This window comes from Mustela lutreola, chromosome 17, assembly GCF_030435805.1.
Source record: "Mustela lutreola isolate mMusLut2 chromosome 17, mMusLut2.pri, whole genome shotgun sequence".
Lineage (NCBI taxonomy): Eukaryota > Metazoa > Chordata > Mammalia > Carnivora > Mustelidae > Mustela > Mustela lutreola.
The window spans coordinates 19,639,761-19,661,794 of NC_081306.1; the positions used below are offsets into that span (position 1 = coordinate 19,639,761).

Consider the following 22,034-nt stretch of genomic DNA (forward strand, 5'->3'; position numbering starts at 1 on the left):
AACAACCCAATTGCCCATCAGTTGATAAGTAGATAAATGAAATATGGTATATCCATATAATGGAATATTATGTTGCCATTAAAAGGAACAAAGTAGGGGGTGCCTGGGTGGCTCAGTGGGTTAAAGCCTCTGCCTTTGGCTCAGGTCATGATCCCAGGGTCCTGGGATCGAGCCCCACATCGGGCTCTCTGCTCTGCGGGGAGCCTGCTTCCTCCTCTCTTTCTCTGCCTGCCTCTCTGCCTACTTCTCTGCCTACTTGTGATCTCTGTCTGTCAAATAAATAAATAAAATCTTAAAAAAAAAAAGGAACAAAGTACTGATACATGTTATAACTTGAATGAATTGTGAGAATGCTATGATGACGGAAAGAAATTAGATACAAAGGACTACATACTGTATGATTCTATTTAAATGAAATGTTTAGAATAGGCAAATATATAGAGAGAGATCACAAATTTGTGGTTGTCTAGAATAGGGAGTTGATGTCAGAAGAAAATGGGGAGTGACTGCTGAAGGATACAGGGTTTCTTTTTGGGGTGATGAGTGTTCCAAAATTGATTGTGGTGACAGTTCCACACCTCTGAGAAAAATTTTAAAATCTTCAAATTGTACATATGGTATACAAATCATATCTCAACAAAGCTGTTATGAAAAATAAGCAAATCTAAAGAAGAAAATACCAAAATCAAGGCTAATTGTGAGACATAAGTGAGGTGGTCTGATGTTTGTAAACTACCAACTAATAATTCATGGCAGAACAAAGTTTAGGTGATATTTAAACATCACATGACAGAAGACCATCCCAGGGATAGCTTGGAGAGTGCTTGTCCTAGGCTACGGACAGGAGTTAAACATTATAATCATGTCTGCAATCTGTATACTCCCATATTGCTACAAATTCAGAGTATAACAGGTTTGAGAAAACTCATAAGGTTATTGTTTAATATTGGTGGAAATAGTCACAGCAAAATGCAACAATTTATTGATATTTTGCAATCTCTCACACAGCCCAGAACACTGATGATATGTGCCCAAAGCTAAGGTCTTGCCAAGAAGAGATTCTACAGTCACTGGCCTCTTTGTAAGCCTGGTTCATGGCATAACAAGCTGAGAGTGAGGTGAAGGGATTTAATGCAATAGTCACATTCCCAACAGAACCAACCAGCTTTGAGGGAATAGGGAACATTCTGAACTGGCCGTTAGGCAGAAAATTCTTGGAATCTCAGTGCCTCTCACTGAATACACTTCTCAGATCCCCATCCACCTGCCTGCTTTGGTGTGCACAGTGAAATAGGTGTTCCTCTTCTCTCTTTAGGATTGAGGAGCTTGCAAAACACATGAGGCCATCACCGGAGATACTGTGTTTGAGCTTATTATTATTATTATTGTCAGTATTATCTTCTTGCTGTGTCTAATGGCTATGCTTTCTTTATTCTCTTTCTTAAAGATCTTTCATTCCTTCCTCTTTTCTTTGGCACTGTAGAGCAGTGTGCTTCCTTGTCATTTAAATTTTCAAAGATCTCATGGATCTGGCATGCATGACATAAGGATAGTCTTCTTTCAGGGGACTGGAATCTAAAATGGCTTTTTTGTTATTATTTTTCAGCGACTTATAATATATTTCAACAAGGGAGATCATGGCTTTGATAATGTCCACATGGACATGAAGACCATATTCAGAGCTTTTGGGCCAGATTTCAAGAAGAATCACGTAGCTGAGCCTTTTGACAGCATCCACATCTACCCACTCATGTGTAAGCTTCTGGGCATTACCCCTGAACCCCACAATGGCTCCCTGGCCATCACCCAGGAAATGCTTGTGGACTCATATGACCAGCAGCCAGGTGAGATACAAAAACAACCAACAGAAAATTGATAGCATGCTCTATCCTGAGAGAAGAATAGCATGCTCTATCCTGAGAGAAGAATCAAAAGGTTGGGGGAGTGGGGGTTAGTGGCAGAATCAAGCAGAATAATCCTGGTGCCCCCAGGGCAAGACAGCTGCAGCTCTAAACAGATAGAGGAGGAAGTAGGGAATCCCTCCACATGTTGGTGGCATTTCACATAGTGCCTTTGGGGCAAAAGGAAGCCTCTGTATAGAAAATGTCAAGCAATAATCCTTGTCCTCAGAAATCGCATGCAGTCTGTACTCTGACGCCCCTTCTAGACACAGAAAAGCAGCTTTCATTCAACAACTCAGTCCTTGCTGGTGCCTGAAAGAAAGCTGCTCAAAGGGGAAGAATGAAGCCTTACCATTCCACTCATTGCTGAAAAAAGGGGGAAGGAGGTGGTTCCTGTAAATAAGGTTACTAGTTCTTAAGACTTCAAAATCTTAAATGTGAACGGTATAAAGGAAGAATGGAATCATCTCTGAGAATTCAGTTATTTGCAAACACTGGCCAGCTTTTCTTCTGCGGAAAGAAACTTAGGCGCGGCTCAGTGATTTTTCTTTCTTTTTTTTAAAGATTTTATTTATTTATTTGAAGAGATCTCAAGTAGGCGAAGAGGCAGGCAGAGAGAGAGGAGGAAGCAGTCTCCCCACTGAGCAGAGAGCCCCATGCGGGGCCCAATCCCAGGACCCTGGGATCATGACCTGAGCCAAAGGCAGAGGCTTTAACCCACTGAGCCACCCAGGTGCCCCATCGGTGATTTATTATACTTAAAATAACTATGCTCAATTAGAACAGAGTACATAGGACACCCTTTTCACTCTAAGCCACTGTCCATGATCTTCTTGTGAACTTCCAGGAAGCAGGCCATTTTGTAGGAATCTTATTAAATGAATGTCAATTCACCAAATTATTTAGGATTTTTTCTTTTAAGTTTTAGAGTGTTGCTAGAACTATTTGGCCCCTACCGCTGTCTCATAGCCCACTGGGAGCCTGCGGTAAGGTCTTTGGCTATTGTCAGTTATTGATAAGCAAAATGTCCCACCAACTGATGATTCTCAGCAAATTGGCTTTTAGCAAATTGGTCACTTGGCAAAGTGGTCATTAGGAAAATGGGTCATTTGGTGAATAGGTCGTTTAGTAAATCAACTTTCAACGACTTGCCCTACACGGTTTCTTTACAGTGAGCACTTTCTTGGGTTAAATGTACATTTCATTTCCATAGTTAATATTCACCAGAGCCTGGGGACGCCTGGGTGGCTCGGTTGGTTGAGCAGCTGCCTTCGGCTCGGGTCGTGATCCCGGCGTCCTGGGATCGAGTCCTGCGTCGGGCTCCTTGCTCTGCAGGGAGCCTGCTTCTCCCTCTGCCTCTGCCTGCCTCTCTGTCTGCCTGCGCTCACTCTCTCTGACAAATAAATAAATTAAAAAATATATATATTCACCAGAGCCTGGATGGAAAACTTCCCACGGATCCAGGAGCAGCCAGAAAAGCCTCTTAATAATCAGACAATTAAAAACCATCTGATATTTTATCAGGAGCGGAGACACAGAAGACATTGGCTCTTCAAAAGGCAGTGCTTGGTCTTGCGATTGTCACAGGAGTTCTTGCAGTTCTGTTTGTTGCTAGCGTGACATATACAGCTATTCATCGGAAAAAGAAGTGAGTGTTCTTTGGGTTTCCTGTGGTTAATCAGGGCACATTGTAATAATCCACTTCAACCACTTCCTGCAAGCCAAAGGGGATCCAGCACTTTGAGAATCCAGCAACAAGGTCAGGTTTATGATTTGCGACCTAAGCAATCACTCAAAGCCCAAGGCTCGGAAGAGCCCCCGATCTGGTTTAATAATCTACTGTCACCATTTCAGAATTCTTGATTTTTTTAACAAGGACCCTGCATTTTCATTTTGTACTGGGCCTCCCAAATTACATACCAGTTGTATTAGTTTTCTGCGGCTGCCATAACAAATTACCCCAAACTAGCTGGCTTAAAACAACAGATACTATCTCATAGACCTGGAGGGTAAAAGGCCAAAATCAAGGTGTCAGCAGGGCCAGGCTCCCTCTAAAACATATAGGGGAGAATCCTTCCTTGCCTCTTCTAGCTTTTGGTGGTTCCTGGCAATCCTTGGTATTCCTCGGTTTAGAGATGCATCATTCCTGTCTCTGCCTCCATCACCACATGGCCATCTTCTCCCTGTGTCTGTCTTTACATGGTGTTCTCTTCTCTTATATGGACACCAGTCATGATATTTAGGGCCCTCTATAGCCAGGATGACCTCATTTTAATTATATCTGCAGACTCTATTTCCAAATAAGGTCACCAGTACCATAGGGTCCTAAGTACCAAGGATTAAGGCTTCCAACATACTTTCTGGGGGAGTGAGGGAACACAATCCAACTTGTAACACTGGTTCTGCCACCAACCAAAGCATTATAGAGTCCTGATGCACCTCTTTCTATATCTCAATAATTACATCATTAGACTGAGCCACCTACATCCTTATTATACCCAACCCTGACCATTCTTCTGCTTTAACAAAGTTCTTATGCCAATAGAGCGGGAGCCTCCTGAACACTATAAACAACCTAAGGAAAGTCAGAACTTTACTTAACCTTAACTCCATTACAAAGCCTACATTTAACGTAATTTATATTTGAACTATAAAAATTTCCTATAAGTTGAAACATGACCTATAAAGGTCTCTACACCCTGAAGCAACATTTTAAAAAGAAATCAATTGGTCCTTTTCTACAGAAACCATTAGCTATAGGAGAGATAAAGGAAAAACTTCAAGGTACTGATTAAACTGCCATGCCCACAGCATAATTTCTAAAAAGCAACCATTCCATACAGCTAAAATGTATTAGAGGGTTGTGGTTGTTGTTGTTGTTATTGTTATTGTTGTTGTTGTTATTAAAAGCCTCAAATCCTTATTATTAAAAACCTCAAATCCAGAAGCCAAATCTGCAATATAGCGTGTGCACCTACATATCCCCTCGATGCTGGCAGAACTGTGGGATGTGACCTAAAGCCTCTCTTCATATAAACACTCCCTAGAATTTTTAGTTTTTGTGTTAAATGGCAATCCTAATCTTCACTTATACCTGAACACACACCTATGAGGTCCCTGGGTGTTGAAAACTACTTCAGTGCCTTGATTCTTCTAGATTCAGATCTAAAATTTGTAACTTTATGACCTTTGTCCCTCCCAAGAGCCCACACACCAAAATAAAGGCTTCTTCTGTGTTCAAGTCACTGCTATGGCTCACTTGGGATCCTTTCCCAATCTACCTCCCATCTATAGCATCAGGAAAGGCTGAACCAGCCTAGATTTATTAGTATCTTAGAATAACATCATACAGTATTACTTATTATGGCATTGACTGTACATGCCCTTTTGCTCCTCAGAAGAAAAGCAATTAATAGTGATTGTATGTGTTAACAGAACAAGCCTAGTATTTATGAGTTTGACCCTTTCCATTGGTTTTCATTGTCTACTGCAGGCAGAGAGCTGATCAAAACAGCAGAAGCGGACCAGTCCACATGGCCCAGTTCTGAAGCTTCATTCCCTTAGGACCAAGACTCAGCCCTAGTTGAGACATTGTCATATTTCAGGTGATTCCACCTCAGGCTATTGTGACTGAGAGGATTTCTGCAACATCAGTCCCAGAAACCATTAATTCTGGGTAAAGACAGCAATAATCACAGTCCACCCTCTTTATTTAAATCAGCAGTGTTGGGCATCTGGGTGGCTCAGTGGGTTAAAACCTCTGCCTTCAGCTCGGGTCATGATCTCAGGGTCCTAGGATAGAGCCCCGCATTGGGCTCTCTACTCAGCAGGGAGCCTGCTTCCCCTCCCTCTCTCTCTGCCTACTTGTGATCTCTGTCTGCCAAATAAATAAAGTCTCTAAAAAAAAAAAAAATCAACGGTATCAAGGGAATAAAAGACATCATTCTTATGTCGGATCCTGTGCTCACTGGGTGCTAGTATTAGAACAACAGATAGGAGGGGGCGCCTGGGTGGCTCAGTGGGTTAAAGCCTCTGCCTTCGGCTCAGGTCATGGGCCCAGGGTCCTGGGATCGAGTCCTGCATCGGGCTCTCTGCTCAGTGGAGAGCCTGCTTCCTCTTCTCTCTCTCTCTCTCTCTGCCTCTCTGCAAACTTGTGATCTCTGTCTGTCAAATAAATAAATAAAATCTTTAAAAAAAAAAAAAAAAGAACAACAGGAGAATAAATGCATTCAATTAGAATTAATTCTCCTCTCTTGTTCTCATAGCTGAGCAGGGCTCAGTGTTTTTCATCTGAAAGGGGTAATAAGATTTAATCTGCACCCTCATCTACCTTCTGCAAGTATATTTAGCAAATTAGCTCTGGACTCTTCCAAATGGAGTTTTATGAGAGATGCGCTGAAGTGAACGTGCTAGGCTTTGAACACAGCTCAGACTCCGCAGGCAGCGCCCGCGGGTTGCTGTCTACCCTGCCTTTCACTCCAGGCACAGTAATGCCTAATGGAAATATTTTTTTTTCTTTTCTTCCCCATCCCCACCATCCCCAGCAGCCCCCTTACTCTCCTTTCATACTCCCTTCCCTACAAAGTCAAACTTCTATTCTAAGTCCTCCCTCTTCCGGGAGCTCCACCTGCACAACAGGTATTGCCAAGCCGGTCCACACGCATCTGTGTGGTAGTTAGTGCAGTGCCTACTTCCGCGCGAGCTCCTGAGCCCCCGAAGGGCAGGGACCACTCCTGGTTTTCCTCACGGTTGCATCCCCTGACAGCACTGGGTACGCAGCAGGTGCTTAATAAGTGTCTGGTGAAGACAAGACTGGATGGGTTAGGGGCAGATCCAAAGGCCGGAGGAGTTGGGGGGTGGGGGGCAGTCCTGCCTGGTGTTGAGAGGGTCATGGAGAGGACGTGAGCTCGGGCTGACCTTGCCAAGCTCCTCGCGCCCTCCCTCCCGACTCTGGAGAGCACCTCAGCGCATGGCTCCCACCACGGGGGCCGTTCGAGGTCGCCGTGGCCGGAACAGGGCACCGTGCTGTGGAGAGCACGCGGACCGCGGAGAGGACTAAACCCCGCACGGCTTCCAGGGGTAGGTTTAAGAATCTGGCAGAGGGGCGCACCTCACAGCCCTCCAGTCATCTTGCGGCGCCCTGGTGGGTCAGGTCTGAGAACCTAAGTTCCCTCGCCCATTAACCGCGCCACCTACCCACGCGGAGCGGCAAACCCGCACTTTGTCTTGAAGGGGCGGCGACGGCATGAGGCCGCCAAACACCCGCCTGAGGACGCAGCCTTGGAAAGTTTGGGCCGTCAGCCTCCTTCGCTCCCAGGAATGCAACTGGGAGAGGGCTACGCATCCGTCCACTCGGCCAAAAAGACCCTCGTGAAGGCGAGGGAACAACGAGAATGTTACCTTGCCCTTCGCCTGACTGGAAGCTACCAGAGAGCCGTAGCCTCCCGCCTGCCCTCTCTTGGCGCCAAAACCCTGACTCCTCCCTTCAAGTCCCAGGCCCCGCCCCGAGCCAACCGTGGCCCCGCCTCCCCACCTCCCACACTCCCGGCGGCTCCTGGCCCCGCCCCCGGCCCCTGGCAGCGCCTCGGTCCCACCCCTCTGCCGCCCCGTCTCCCGGGCAACGCCGCGGACCCGCCCCGCCCCGCCATGGCGCCGGAGGAGAGCGCGGAGGCCGCGCGCCTGCTGCCGAGTTTCGAGCGCCGCTTCCTGGCAGCGCGCACACTGCGCTCTTTCCCCTGGAAGGTGGGCGGTGGGGCGCGCGGAGGGAGGGCGAGGGGCGGCAGAGGAGGGGTGAGGGCTGGGCGGGCTCCGGCGCCGGACCCGTTCCCCCCCGCCACGTGATGTTCTCGGCTCCCTCTCTGGACCCGGCCGCGCGTCCTGTTCTTGTCCTCCGGGCTCCGCCGGGGGCGCGGGCTGGCGGTGGGCAGCAGGAGGCACACCTGCGCGAGTCTGGGGGGCCCAGCCTGCACTCAGGCTTCTGCTCCCTCTTCCCCTGGCCCTTCCCGCCCTTGGCTGCCTTTGCACAGAGTCCCCGAATTCAAGAAATGCGGGGTTTCCTCCCACTTCTCTTTGTCACTCTGGGGTTAGGTCGGACAATTCACGATAAATTTCATTACTTTTTTTGTTTAGCCCGTTGTTATTCTAGCCATTGCTGCTGCCCATTTCTTTTTAAGACTATCCGGGTTTGTTTGTTTTTTTTTTAAGATTTTATTTATTTGACAGAGATCACAAGTAGGCAGAGAGGCAGGCAGAGAGAGAGAGAGAGAGAGAGGAGAAAACAGGCTCCCTGCTAAGCAGAGAGCCCGATGCAGGGCTCGATTCGAGATCATGATCTGAGCCGAAGGCAGAGGCTTTAACCTGCTGAGACACCCAGGCGCCCCGCTGCTGCCCATTTAAACAGTCCACGTCCTCAGGACACCGAGAGACCAGTTGTAATGAGCGCAATGACCAAGTTCCAGACACCACACCTCCCGCCCTTGCCAGGCCTCGGTGTTCTCATCTGTGCCATCAGCATTGGACAGAACCCTCGCAGAGGCAGTTTGAGGCTCTTATGCTCGTGGTGAAAGAGACAGGGCAGTGGGGAGGGGGGTATTGTTTCAAAACGGGCCAGAAGAGAGACGAAAGAAGTCTCACCTTCCCTGCTCTGGAGACCTGCCCTTCTTGCACATGGAAATGACCATGGCAGCAGCTTCCTTCTGCCAATGCAGGGGCTCTAATGATGCTGCCTCCTTCATAATTCATGTGCGATGAGCTCACTGGGATGACTCAGATTGGGTACATATTCCTCCCCCAAGTCTGCCCCGTCTTAAGGGGTGATGGTTAGTCATTTGTGCCTCATTGACCTAACCCATTTAGCATTCTGAGAGATCTTGCAGATCAGAAAGGAATATTTTTATATTTAAAAAATTATTATATTTTTATATATATTATTATATTTTAAAAATAGTTCATTTTTTTAACCCAAAATGTAAACCTTCATTACAGCATCTATGTGTCCGAATTCAATATCAACTACAATTATTCACAGGAAATGAGTGCTTACTCTGAATCAGGCCCATGATAAATGCTTACTTAGACTGGCCCACAACAGTCGTGCAGTGGGTACTATTACTACCATTCACATTTGACCAGAAAGATTGCTTGATTAGTAAAGAAGTAGAGTGCGGTAGTGGGGGAGCTCAGGCCTGGGATCCAGCCTGCCTGTTTTGAATCCTGGCCAAACCCCATACAAGTTGTGTGACCTTGGGCAAGTGACTGCATTTCTCCTATACCTTAGTTTTCTTATTAAGTGGGAGATACAATGATGGTGCTGGTGTCAGAATTACAGGAGATTGAAGCACCCGAGTCAATGTCCAGGTCATGGTGAGGTGGGTGTTAGCTAATATTTTTATTCCACCACCAAATATTTACTGAATGCCTTCCGTGAGCCAGGCACCAGGAACCAGGAGTACATATTACAGATGAGGCCCTGGTTGGATGGGAGAGCCAGAGAATAAACAAGTAAATGAATAAGCAAGAAGACACCAGGAGATGACAGTGGCTGTAAAGTCAATGAAACAGGGAAATGTATCATCAAAGTAGGGGGAGTCAGGAAGGCCTCTCCTAAGAGGTGACATTTGAGCCAGAACCTGAACAGTAAAGCAGCCCACTATGGGAAGGCACTGCCAGTGAGAACAGGCTGCTGCACTTGAAGAATGGCAAGGAGGCCAGGGCTGGGGGGCAGACAAGGTCAGAGAGAGGGCAAGGGCCAGGCTTATAGGCCTTTTAGAGCCTAACTCACTCTGGAGAAATGAAGGGATTTGCCTGATGTTACATACCAGCCAGGACCAGTCTGTCTGCTTCTAGAACCTGAGCTCACTGCTGGGCTGGAGTTCCCTGTCAGAGAGGACAGCATAAACTAGCCATTGTAACTCAGATGTCAAGTCCAAGGTGAGCCCATCAGGTGTCAGTGTCATTGCTCCTATAATTCCTGGTTGGCCATGTCATCCATGGAGCTGCTCTGCGACCTAAGCGAGCCTAAACAGCCAGGGCTAATGCAGACCCAAGAGTCTGTCTTCTGATATTTTTTCTTTGACTCATCCAGGTCTTACCCAGGACTTCTCAAGTTCAGGCTTTCAGCCAGTCTGTGGCTTTCACTTCCAACTGGCTCCAGGTCCCTGGGGAGAGATCACTTAGCACTTTGCTAACATGTCCTATTGCATGTTTAATGTTCCTGTGAAAATGCCCTTGAGATTTCTCTCTCCCCCCTCCACTCTCTCTCTGAATAGAGCCTAGAAGAGAAATTAAGGGACTCATCAGGTCCTGAGCTGCTGCTGAATATTTTGCGAAAGGTAAGAATCAGAATCACCAGCCTCCTGACTTGCCCATGAAGACGTGATAGAAACACAGTGGGTGCACTTGTATCCTTTAAAAAGAAAGACACTGCATTTAGGTGGCAGCACCTCAGGTAGCTCTGGCTCTGTTGTTTTCCTAGACGAAGACATTAGAATATATAAAAATCTGCATGAGAGGAGGGAATTTGGGAGCTGTTTTAGAAATCATCCACAATGAAAACCAAGATGACAGCTATGCACTTGGTAGCTGCTCAAAGACTTTCTTCTTTACATTTACATTTAAGGAAAAAATAAGGAGGCAAGTCTTGCCCACTCATGTCTCTTCTAGATGTAGCTATGCTCTGCTTTTCCGAGGTAGGGTGTGAATTCTGAGGTACCTCTGGGCCAGGGTACAGGTAAGACTGCCGCTCTGCGGGCCTTGCCCCAACCCTGACCCTAGCCATGTGGATCAAGTGGAGATCACACTGCATTTTTTTTTTAAGATTTTATTTATTTATTTGAGAGAGAGACAGTGAGACAGAGCATGAGAGGGGAGAAGGTCAGAGGGAGCAGATTCCCCATAGAGCAGGGAGCCTGATGCGGGACTCAATCCCAGGACTCTGGTATCATGACGGGAGCCAAAGGCAGTCGCTCACCCAACTGAGCCACCCAGGTGCCCCTGGCTATGAACTCTCTTAAGCATCATGAACCCTTCTGAAAACCCAAAGCTATGAATTCTCCTGTTCTAATCTCACCCCCATTAAAAAATAGGACCAGAAGAATACATTTTATGTACAAATTCCTGGGAGTTAGAGACACTACTCCAACCACCAAGCCCATCCAAGAAGCCTAGGTTAAGAATTCTTGTGTAGAGGGTGAACCAAGATGGTCCAACCACCATGTGGGAAAGATGTTGCCATGGCTAGGGGAGGCTTGAGAGCAACCCCGTCGTTCAGGACTGTAAGCTCAGAGATTCTGAAGTCCTTGTGCGGCAGCCCACTCTTGATTTTCACCTTGAGGCTAAAACCTAACACCAGCCGACCAGAAATCCCCTGAAGGGTCGTGTGAGTATTTTGTTGCCCATGAGTAAAATCATGTCCCTCCATGTGACCTGGCCCCTATTCTCACTACCCCTGTTGCTCTGCCCTTGTTCCCAAAATGCCAGGCCATGCCTGCCTCAGAGCCTCCACAAACTATCCCCTCTGCCTGGAACTCGCTCCTCCCGCTCTTTGCTTCTCTAGACATCAGCCGAAGTGTCACCCCTGAGAGCCCCCTTCCCCTCCACCACACCGCAGGCAGAGTCCCCATCTTCCTCTGTCCCAGCCGTCGTAGCACTCGTCCTCAGCCTGGCATGTTAGCTCCAGGAGAGCAAGTGCCCGGTCTGCCTGTTCCCGCCGTTTGCACTTTCACCTTTTCCACAGAGCCAGACAGTCCCACAGTCATCCCCACTAAAAACTAATTCATGCTGCCTGCGCTGGGCAGGGGCGGCATAGACCATTCAAGCTGCTATAAGAGAACACCATGGACTGGGTGACTTGTAAACAAGAGCAATTTGTTTCTCATGGTTCTAGAGGCTGGGAAGGCCAAGATCAAGTGTCTGGTGGGGAACCCACTTCTTCCTTCATAGACAGCTGAGTCCTCACTGTGGAAGGACTGAGGGAACTCTCTGGGATTTCTTATAAGGGCACTAATCCCACTCATGAAAGCTTCACCTTCATGACTTAATCACTCCCGAAGGCCCTGCCTTCTAATACCATCACATTGGGATTTAGACTTCAGACTATGAACTGGGGGGGACACAAACATACGGTCTATAGCAGGGTGTTTTCTTGGGTCCATGTGCTCCATGTTCTGCCCAGAATGTTCTGTCAGCCTACACCACTGTAGTGGAGAAATTTTTTTGGAAAGGGAATTGTATCTGAAGACTTACTGATTCAGATTCATGAGGGTCACCTGAACCCAGAACCCTTGTGTCTGTACACATCTTTTCTGAGGGATTGAGTAATGGGGGTTGCCCTATATTCACTTGAAGTTTGTGGGAGACTTACAGTGGGGTCTGTCTAGCAACTCACATTGTGTCCTTTGTCACAGACTGTGAAACATCCTCTGTGTGTGAAGCATCCGCCGTCCTTGAAGTATGCCCGGTGCTTTCTCTCGGAGCTCATCAGAAAGGTCAGTAATGGGCACTGTCTGGTAGCCGGACAGCACCTGGGACTTGCCTGATTCTCCAGAAGTGAACTCTGCCTGGCTTTGCCTGTTGGAACTCATGCCCTTTGCCTGCTCTACAAACCCCAGTATGTCAGAGGGGCTCCTTGTGTAACTGTTCCTAGCTGGGTTTGACCTGTCAGAGGCTATGGGGGGCAGGAGGAAGAGAGGCCAGGGTGTCTCTGCCTCTGTGCTTCAAGAGGTCTCCAGCAGCAGCTGCATTTCTTCTGTGGTCCCAGCTCCCTGCTCCTTTCTCCCCCGGGCTGCCAGCCCACAGGTTCTTGACCTATTCCTGCTATAGCCGAGATCTGGGTTGCCACACTGCCCTCTATTGGGTGTTTTAGGTCTTGCAATACCCTCTTCTCCCCAATGAACTACCTGATGTGGGCTCTTTTCCTGACTGATACAGGATGTATTTTATTTATTTATTTGTTTATTTATTTATTTATTTATTTATTTTGACAGAGACACAGAGAGAGAGGGGACACAAGCAGGGGGAGTGGGAGAGGGAGAAGCAGGCTCCCCACCGAGGAGGGAGCCCGATGTGGGGCTCTATCCCAGGATTCTGGGATCATGACCTGAGCTGAAGGCAGATGCTTAACAACTGAGCCCACCCAGGCGCCCCTATAGGATGTCTTTTAAAAATGAGCCCAAAGCTGCTGGGTTTCACGTTAGACTGGACGTCAGAGAGGTGATTCCTTAGTGATCAGCATCAGACCTGCTATCTTCAGCGACTGAATGCATGGGCCATGTCTCACCTAAGCTTAGCACATGAAACAATCCTGGCTTCTCCGTTGCCTCCCCACCTGATTCTTACCAACAGTCGTGGCCCACAGGTCTCCCCAGAACCACCAGAAGCATGGCTATCCCGCTGCTGCCCCTGTGAGGTGCACAACAGAGGCTTGCCCATTGATGAAGCCGGCCACGCCATGTAGAGTGCCCATCTTTGTGGCTTTTGCCCAGGCTCACTTAAAAGCTCCAGTTGTTTAATCCATCCACAACATCACGATGGAAGGGCAGAGCTCCCTGTCACCGTCACATGGCAGCTCATCCAGTCCTATTTCTGCTGTCCTAGACTACACCTCACCCTCACCCTCTCTATACCTGAGATACCATCTAGCTACCCCACCACATGAACTTTTCATATGCCAGGTGGCTTGTATTAAGTTAATCCATCCCAAACCTCCCATCCAAATTTGGTAAAAATCCTCCAGTCAGAGAACAGAAAATAAATAAATAAATAAACTCATGGAACATTTGTTTGATTCATGAGGGTCAACTTAACCTCTTGCCTGAAGCTCTTGCTTTGCCTACCTCCAGCACGAGGCTGTCCACACGGAGCCTTTGGACGAGCTGTACGAGGCATTGGCAGAGGTCCTGATGGCCGAGGAGCCCACCCAGTCCCACCGGAGCTATCTGCTGGTAGGAGATGGGCTCCCTCCCCGAATGATCCACACATCCACTCCTGTGCACAGAGTTGAAATTCAGACTCCAGTCAGCGTCAAGTGGGTACAAATCCTGCCCTGTCAGCTCTGAGGTCTTAGAGGAGGTCAGTTAAGCACACTGAGCCTTGTTTTCCCCGTCAGCAAACCAAGCATTTCAGTACATAATAGTACCTATTTTATGGGGTGGCTGGGGGTTAAGTCAGGTCGTGCACATGATTGTGTAGTAGAGACCTGGTGCTCAGTCCTCAGTAAATACTTGATGGTGTTACAGGAGAGCAGTCTCTCTCCGCTGCCCACCGGCACCATCCTCACTGGCCTGGCAAATACTGCAGCCCTTGGACTGGTGTTACACCTTCTTGGTCCACAGAAGTCTGTTCTGCACATAACACTTAAAGGGGTCTCAGGTTTTGTTTTGGGCCTTTTATTATAAAATAAAACACAGATGTAGGAAACCACATGAAATAAATGTACAGCTTACCAAATTGTTGCAAGGCAGCCACCATGGTGACCGGTACTCCAGTCAAGGGACAGAATTTTGGCAGCCAGCCCGCAAGCCCTCCGTCACTGCAAAGTGACCACCAGGGCCTTTGGAGCAGTCATTCTGTGGTTTCCTCCCACCCACATGCACCTCTGGACTCAGCACCACTGGCACCAGCCTTTACTCTTGCCCATCAGCTCCGTCTAGTTTGAAGTCTCCCTCCACATGCAGGTCCCCCTCCAGCTGTTTCTTCCCTGGCAGTGTCTGTGTTGCTTTCCACAGGCTGGATTTACTCGCCTGTGCGTGGTGCTGTTTGGCAGGTTCTTCCGGCTCTGTTTCCCACTAACTGGCTGGTTTCGGAGGCCCGGTCAGGCTTACATCTGCTTGATCCCTTTGGCAAGAACACAAAATGGGGCTCTAGGAGACACACATCGTATCTGTTATGATAGCAGTTATGAATGCTCAAAGCTTATTCTTTAATTCATTGGAGAATATGAAAGGGTGGTTTTCTAATTCTGTCACTTTGTTTTCATTCATTGGCTAGAGAAGTTTTACGAGATGTCTCCCTTTCTCCACTGTTTGGTCACCCACTGATAGAGACCATAGAGGAGAGGCAGGATACAGACTTGATTCTTTCTTTGTCAGTGCAGTGAATTGGTTTCTTATCATACCCAGAAAGAATACAGCCCACTGCAAACTGTGTCCTTAGTGAAGCTCAAATGTGCTCTTTTCTCTCTTCTTGAATTTCTTAATATGTTCCTCCATCTTCCTTGGTATGAAGTGTTGCTGTGGAAAACCCTGGTAATAACCTAATATTCTTTCCTGTGTATGCCCCATGCTCTTCACTCTTAAATGGCCAAAGGACTTTTCCCTTTAAAGTCCAGAATTTTAGTAGAATATATCTTGAGGTGGGTTGTTCTGGCTCAGTGATCTTGGGTGCGTTGTGGACTCCTTCAGTGTTTATCTTTTGTTTTTTAGGAATGTTTTCTTGAATTAAAATTTTTAGTATTTGTTCTTTGCTTTCATTTTCTGTGACAAAGTACCCAAAAATGGGTATCTTGAACAACAGAAATTTATCGTCTCACAGTTCAGGAGGCCAAAAGTCTAAGATCAAGTTATTGGCAGGGTTGGTTCCTTCTGAGGGCCGTGCGGAAAGGATGTACTCCCAGCCTCTCTCCTCAGCCTGCCAACGGCTGTCTTCTCATCATCTTCCCTCTATGCCTTCTGTGTACAGGGACACCAGTCTTACTGGGTTAGGGCCCCTCTGATGATGTCATCTTAACTTCAGAGAGAGAATCCTCTCTGAAGAGACCCTGTCTCCAAATAAGGTCCAAGTCCTGAAGTGCTGGGAGTTAGGACTTTAACATATGAGTTTGTGAGGAGGGCACATTGAGCTCCTTATAATCTCTTTCTTAATTTCTTTTTGATGTTTAAACTTTCACTACTTTCACCTTCCATTTCTCTAATGGGCTGATCTGTTTTTATGTTTTGTTTTCTTTCTCACCTTCTTCTCATGTACCTTGATGTCTGAAGTGTTTTCTGTTCTTCTCACACATTTCTCAGTGTTTGTAGTTGCCATCAGGCCTCACCCCCAGTCCCTCATACCCCCAATGACTAGAGCAGCAAGTTCTCTTCTCCATGGGCTGTGGTTCACAGCTGGCACCTGCATTTCCAGTGAATACTTGGCTACTAGGCTTCTGTCCTCAGGCCCGTTGTGCGCCCCATTGTTCTCTCTCTCTCTCTCTCTCTCTCTCTCACACACACACACACACACACGCGCGTCTTATGTCTGTTGATGGTTTGTCCCCACTTGTTGATACTTCGGCTTCACCTAGTTTTGTTGAATGTTGTCCATATCTCACTACTCTGTATGTGGGGATTCAGGAAGATTCAAAACCACACTCCCAGAAACCCCAGAGTGCTCCCCTTGATTTAAGACGTAAAACAGAGCGTGTTGCTCGACCACCCAGAGCCTGCTAGCAGCTGTCCTTCACACTCAAAGACTCAAATCCTAGTTTCTCACGTGGCCTGCCAAGCTCTGCATGCCCTGCTACAGCCTTCCTTCTCCTCTAGTTCCTCCTGCTCTCCCTCTGCTCCAGAACCCTGGCATTCTTTGCCTTCCTTGAACTCACCAACTAAAATGCTGCCTCGGGGCCTTTGCACCTCCTCGTCTGGAATGCTCTCCTCCTAGAACCTCACATGCCTCACTTCTCCTTTATATTTACATCCCAGGTCACATGACACATACTCAAAGAGGCTGTTTCTGACCATTCTATCTGAAATAGACCCCTCCGCCAGTCTCTGTTATCATGTAGTCTTTTGTCTCCTTCTTAGCATTGAAAACCCGAGAAATTACTTTGTTTATTATGGTTTTAACCCCCATTGGCATGGAAGTTCCATAAGAACAGGGAATGACTTCATCTTGTCACATGTGAATCCCTAGCACCGTAATAGATGCTCAGGAAAAATGCACGGATGGATGAATGAACAAATAACTGCTCACAGTACACCAGAGACCGGAGTCTCCTATATGAGTTTGTGAGCTCAGAGATAACCAGAAACCGCCCCCAGGTGACTGCATGTCTGAAGTGCCCTGCTCAGATGCCCCACTTTGGAGAACACAGTTCAGGACTGCATGTTCCAGGAAAACACTTGCTTTGAGGGTGACAGAAAAGTTCAAGGGTTGGAGAATTCCCAGGCCCCAGATGTTGGGTTGAATTGAGGAAGGCCCCACACACTAAGTCTTTTCATGCATAGCTCATGATGCCAGAGAGTTGTGACTTTTTGTTGTTGTTAATAATTTCAGATTCATAGACATTGCAAAAACAGTACAGAGAGGTGCCCTTTCCCTAGGTTCCCCTGTTGTAAACACGGGCCCTAACTTACACGGCTTCACTACCAGGACTCTGACATACACACCATGCATGTGTAGGTGTACCTCATTTACACACGTGCAGGTCCGTGTGGGCACCACTACAATCAAGATACTGACCTGCTGTCACCACAAAGACCTCCTTCGGGCCTCCTCTGTCCCCAGTCCCCACCAACCCCACCCTGGCAGCCACTGATCTGTTCTCCCTCTTCACAGTCCTGTCATTTTGAGAAGGTGAGATGGATGGAATCCCACAATGTGTGACCTTCTGAGACTGGCTTTCTTTGTGCACCATTAACGTCCTCGAGACCCATGCAGGTGGCACGTACAGTGATAACCTGTTCCTTTCCATTGCTGTGTAGTATTCTGTGGCAGAATGTTCCACAGTCTTATCTACCATGCACCTGTTGTGATGTTTTTCTTTTTAAAATCAGCTCCATGTCTCCTGATAGCTTAGATTAATCCTTTCCCTGTCTCGGCCCAGCCTTCCGGAGACTCAGTCACACTCTCGGAGAGCACAGCCATCGTTTCCCATGGCACCACCGGCCTGGTCACGTGGGACGCCGCACTCTACCTTGCAGAATGGGCCATAGAGAACCCGGCTGCCTTTGCTCACAGGTGACCTTGGGGTGCCGGGCAGGGCAGGAAGGCCAGTTTTCTCAGCACAATCTCAGACACAGGCCCCCTTCTCCCACCCAGGATTGTCTTAGAGCTCGGCAGTGGAGCTGGCCTCACGGGCCTGGCCATTTGCAAGACATGCTGTCCCAGCACGTACATCTTCAGCGACTGTCACACCTGTGTCCTTGAGCAGCTCCGAGGAAACATCCTTCTCAATGGCCTCTCATTGGAACCAGATACCACTGACCCTGCAAGGCACCCAGGACATAACACCTACAACTCAGAGAGCCCCAGGGTGATGGTGGCCCATTTGGACTGGGATGTTGTGACAGCCCCTGAGCTCGCTGCCTTCCAGCCAGATGTAATCATAGCAGCAGGTACTGCTTCCTGCCCCACAGCAACTGGAACAGCTCTACCCAGTGCTCAGCTCTGGGAAGGGGACAGTGTATATCCTGCCAGGCAGAGGAATGATGAGACTTGTAGAAGTGCCACTGTGGGCCTTCAGGGAGACATCAAACTACAGGGCATGGCTCATGGATGCCCTAAAGCCACAGTCCTCCCACTTGACACAGTGGTCACATGTATTCCTGTTAAAATGGTTCCTTCAGATAAATGAACCCAGCTTTTCTCAGCAAAGCCTGAGACGGAGTGCACAGGCCCCAGGGCACCAAAGCCATCTGACCTATTAGCCAGGCTGCAGCTGAGCAGAGAGATTTTTATGTCCCTCCCTTGAATCTGAATGAAATGGCCAGAGCAGACCCATGAAGCAGGGGAGCTGAACAGCAGCCCTGCCTCCACCACCCCCCAGTCTTCAGATGTGGGGCCAAAATGGCCATGGCAGCCCTATCTTTTCAGGGCTGCAAGGGACAAGCGTGATTCTCCCCAGGACCATGTCTGATTCCTATACATGTCACAGACACCCAGCCCTGGGGCAGACCTAGGGTCGAACCACAGTGGTTTCAGAGTCAGGGAACGAGCTCTGAGTGCCTCACCCTGGTAAGCGCTTGCTTCTATCTCTACACAGCTCTGTTGCCTGATATTTGCACTTATGACTCCAAGGGCTCTGCCTGCACATCTCTGTCCCAGATCAGGCCCCTATGTTTTTCAGAGACAAGCCCCACATCTCATCTCTGAGGGCATGAGTGGGAGAAGGGCGGGCCCAGCCACTTCAGGCGCAAGGACAGGGTCCTCGACACAAGGGGTGTTTGGCCAACAGCCCCCTTGTCCTCCACTGAGTTCACCCAGTCCCCAGTCCAGCTGACAGTGCTGTGGCTCTGATCCTGGCCTACAGCCCTGAGACCTCCAGGCCCACAGTGGCCAGAACACAGAGCCCGAGCAGCACCTTCCCAAGTAAGGGTGCTGACAGGGAGTGAGTTTACCCCCTACCCCTCAGTGCAGCCAACAAAACAGAAGATCCCTGCAAACAAGAAGTCTGAACAGAGAGCTGCTTGGGGGGTATTTCATTAAGCATCTTCTAAATAGACCATAGTCAAAGAACTGATTTTTTTTTAAAGGAACACCAGTGAGTCCTGGATATTTTCCATTTCATGCAGAGTTTTTCAGCAGCTTTTTTTTCTCTCCGAAATTTTCCTTTTTAACCATGTCATCTTCTTTGGTCCAGTGTCATGGTTCTAATAAAGCTGCTGGTTTCCAGGCCCCAGCCCTGCTGCTGACGTCAGCACAACCAGGCACCCTCTTTTCTGGATCCTGAATCCTAGAGTGAGCCCCTTTCAGTAACCTGAGTTTTTTCATTACAGATGTGTTGTATTGCCCAGAAACTGTCCTCTCCCTGATCAGAGTCCTACAGAGGCTCTCTGCTTGCCTGAAGAAACAGCAGGCTCCTGAGGCCTACATTGCCTTCACCATCCGCAACCCAGAGACCTGCCAGCTGTTCACGAGCGAGCTGGGTGAGCCCTGGGCCCTGGGAGGGGCTGCTGTCTCTAAGAAGCCACCTGGGCCCCCACACAGGACTCCAGAGAGGCAGAAATCAGCAGAGTAAAAGAATGGGGCCCTGAAAACAGACAGACAGGCTGGGCCATCAGCCCACTACCTGCCCCCCACCCCCTCAGCCCCGGGGGGCTTAGTGGAGGAGGCCTGTTCAGCAGAGGAGGCAGGCTGGGGAGTTGTGCTCGGAAGGGGAAGAGGCAGTTTATGCAGCAGTCCTAGAGGTCAGACCAGCAGTCCTACCATGTGTTTAGAGCAGGTTTCAAGGGTCTTCAGGCCCGTTTCCTGGTCTGTGGAACGGAGAAGAGAGGATGGTGAATGCCAGGGGGTGTCAGGGTAGATGACTTCTGGCCACACAGCAGTGGGGTGCAGGCTCCAGAACTGCGCCTGGTGAACCTGGGCTGCCACTCCCCTCCCTGTCTTCATCTGTGTGGTAGGAACATCCACCTGGGAGGTGACACAGGACCTGGCATTGGGGAGCACTTGGGAACATGGTAGCTGCTGCTATCACTGTATTAAGAACCCAGTAAATGGAAGAAAAACAGGGAGGACTCTGGAGGAGGGGGGCCTCTGCCATTTATACCCCAAATTGGCCCTGCTGTGGCCAGGTACTGGCAGACCGGTCAGCCCCCCAGCACCACGGAGGGGTGTGCTGTCATCCTCCAGTCTCACCCATGGAAATCCTGGGGTGCATGGCGACTAGTGACTGCCTGAGCTCCAGAATGGAGCCAGGCAGCCGACTCCCGCCCTCCACCCACCCCCCCCACAACCACCGGCCACTGTCCTGCAATCCCTGTCACGTGCCAGGCCCAACTGGGGCTTGCTTCACACAGCCTGGCTGCAGTGTGGTACCACGCATGCCCCCCAACCCGCCCCTCCCCAGCACAGCCCCCACAACAGCTGCCTCTATAGGCAAACACCCCCTACGTGTGCCCGTGTCCTATGGACAGCGTGCCCTGTAGCTTTGAAAAAGAATGAAATCCTCCTTCAGATACTATATGAAAAATCTCTATACTATAGTTTAAGTGAAGAAAGCGAAGTACCAAACACCATATATATATATATATATATATATATATATATATATATATATATACACACACACACACACACACACACACACATTTTATTAAGAGAGGAAGAGGGAGAACCCTTTTTTTTTTCTTTTGTTTTTGTTTTTGAGAGGGAGAATCTTAAGCAGGCTCCATGCCCAGTGGGGAGCCCAACATGCAGCTTGATCTCACAACCCTGAGATCATGACCTGAGCTGAAATCAAGAGACGGATACTTAACGAACTGAGCGACCCAGGTGCCCCAACTCCTTCTATTTTTAAAAATAATCCTCTCCATGTTCATATGTATATAGGGAAAAATCTGAAAGAACATAGACCAATTAACATTTGTTATACTTGGTGGCAGGATTATAGACACACACACACGTGTATTTTTTTTTTTTTTTTAACATAAGCTCTAGGCCTGGTGTGGCACTTGAACTCATGAACCCAAGATCAAGAGTCCCAAGTTCCACTGACTGAGCCAGCCAGGAACACTGACACTTGTGTACTTTTAATATTTCATTTTTATAATTACTTTCATTCATAAAACACTAATGACAAAATGATCCTTGCCAAGGGCTCTTCAGGCATCTGTGCTTATGAGGAGGATGTAAGCCCTTCTGCATATATCTAGCCTCTGCCAACAGGCACCAGGCTGAGTGGTCAGGAAACCCAGACAGGTCTGTGACCTTCTAGGAAAGGTATGACCCAGAAAACAGGTGGCAAATGTGGCTGCCATGCACCATTTAAAAACTCAATTCTTGGTCCTATCCCTGAAGGCTGATTCTAGGTGTCCAGATGGGGCCCAGAAGTCTGTGGTTTGTATATACCCCCCAGCCTGTCCTGCAGCCCCACATTATATAGGTGGTGTCATGTCCCCAGACCCCACCATCCAGAGACACATGTTGTATTTCCAGGCCAAGCTGGGATCCCATGGGAAGCAGTGCCTCATCACAACCAGAAGCTGTTTCCCTACGAAGAGCACTCAGACATGAAAATTTTGAAATTAATGCTGTAGGTTTACAAACGTTTTTAAAGATCAACATGAAAATTAAATCACCATCCTGGAAAGAATTTTCATGTGGCAAAGCTGATAAAATTTTCACTGGACTTGAATGCTTGAAGAATGTTAAATTCAGAATCAGGACTGCAAACTGTGTTCTAATAAAATATAAACTATTCAAGTGGGCGCCTCTTTCTGTCAC

The 22,034-nt window shown here is 48.2% G+C and overlaps 2 protein-coding genes across 5 annotated transcripts in view; both read left to right on the forward strand.

Moving 5' to 3' along the window:
* Positions 1 to 5,850, forward strand: part of LOC131819519 (ectonucleotide pyrophosphatase/phosphodiesterase family member 7-like) — a 29,638-nt gene extending 23,788 nt beyond the window's left edge. The window contains exons 4-6 of the mRNA XM_059154692.1: positions 1,607 to 1,844; positions 3,426 to 3,549; positions 5,395 to 5,850. Coding sequence (XP_059010675.1) covers positions 1,607 to 1,844; positions 3,426 to 3,549; positions 5,395 to 5,449 — 417 coding nt within the window. The 3' untranslated portion in view covers positions 5,450 to 5,850. The remainder of the gene's footprint in view (positions 1 to 1,606; positions 1,845 to 3,425; positions 3,550 to 5,394) is intronic.
* A 1,662-nt stretch (positions 5,851 to 7,512) lies between these two features.
* Positions 7,513 to 22,013, forward strand: EEF2KMT (eukaryotic elongation factor 2 lysine methyltransferase). 4 transcript variants are annotated; one of them, XM_059154603.1, is made up of 8 exons: positions 7,513 to 7,643; positions 10,169 to 10,231; positions 12,305 to 12,385; positions 13,739 to 13,840; positions 17,698 to 17,831; positions 17,913 to 18,208; positions 19,589 to 19,738; positions 21,747 to 22,013. In XM_059154603.1, the coding sequence occupies exons 1-8, from the start codon at positions 7,548 to 7,550 to the stop codon at positions 21,845 to 21,847; spliced, it is 1,023 nt and encodes a 340-aa protein (XP_059010586.1). In that variant the 5' UTR covers positions 7,513 to 7,547; the 3' UTR covers positions 21,848 to 22,013. The 4 variants fall into 4 exon arrangements, with proteins under 4 accessions (XP_059010586.1, XP_059010588.1, XP_059010587.1 ...); XM_059154605.1 differs by lacking the exon at positions 13,739 to 13,840; XM_059154604.1 differs by lacking the exon at positions 10,169 to 10,231.
* Positions 22,014 to 22,034: the final 21 nt, after the last annotated feature.

Coding starts and splice junctions, on each gene's coding strand:
- EEF2KMT (XM_059154603.1), top strand. CDS start 7,548: ATGGCGCCGGAGGAGAGCGCGGAGGCCGCGCGCCTGCTGCCGAGTTTC. Junction 13,841..17,697: donor CCCACCGGAGCTATCTGCTG/GTAGGAGATGGG, acceptor GTCTCGGCCCAG/CCTTCCGGAGACTCAGTCAC. Junction 19,739..21,746: donor GCTGTTCACGAGCGAGCTGG/GTGAGCCCTGGG, acceptor TTGTATTTCCAG/GCCAAGCTGGGATCCCATGG.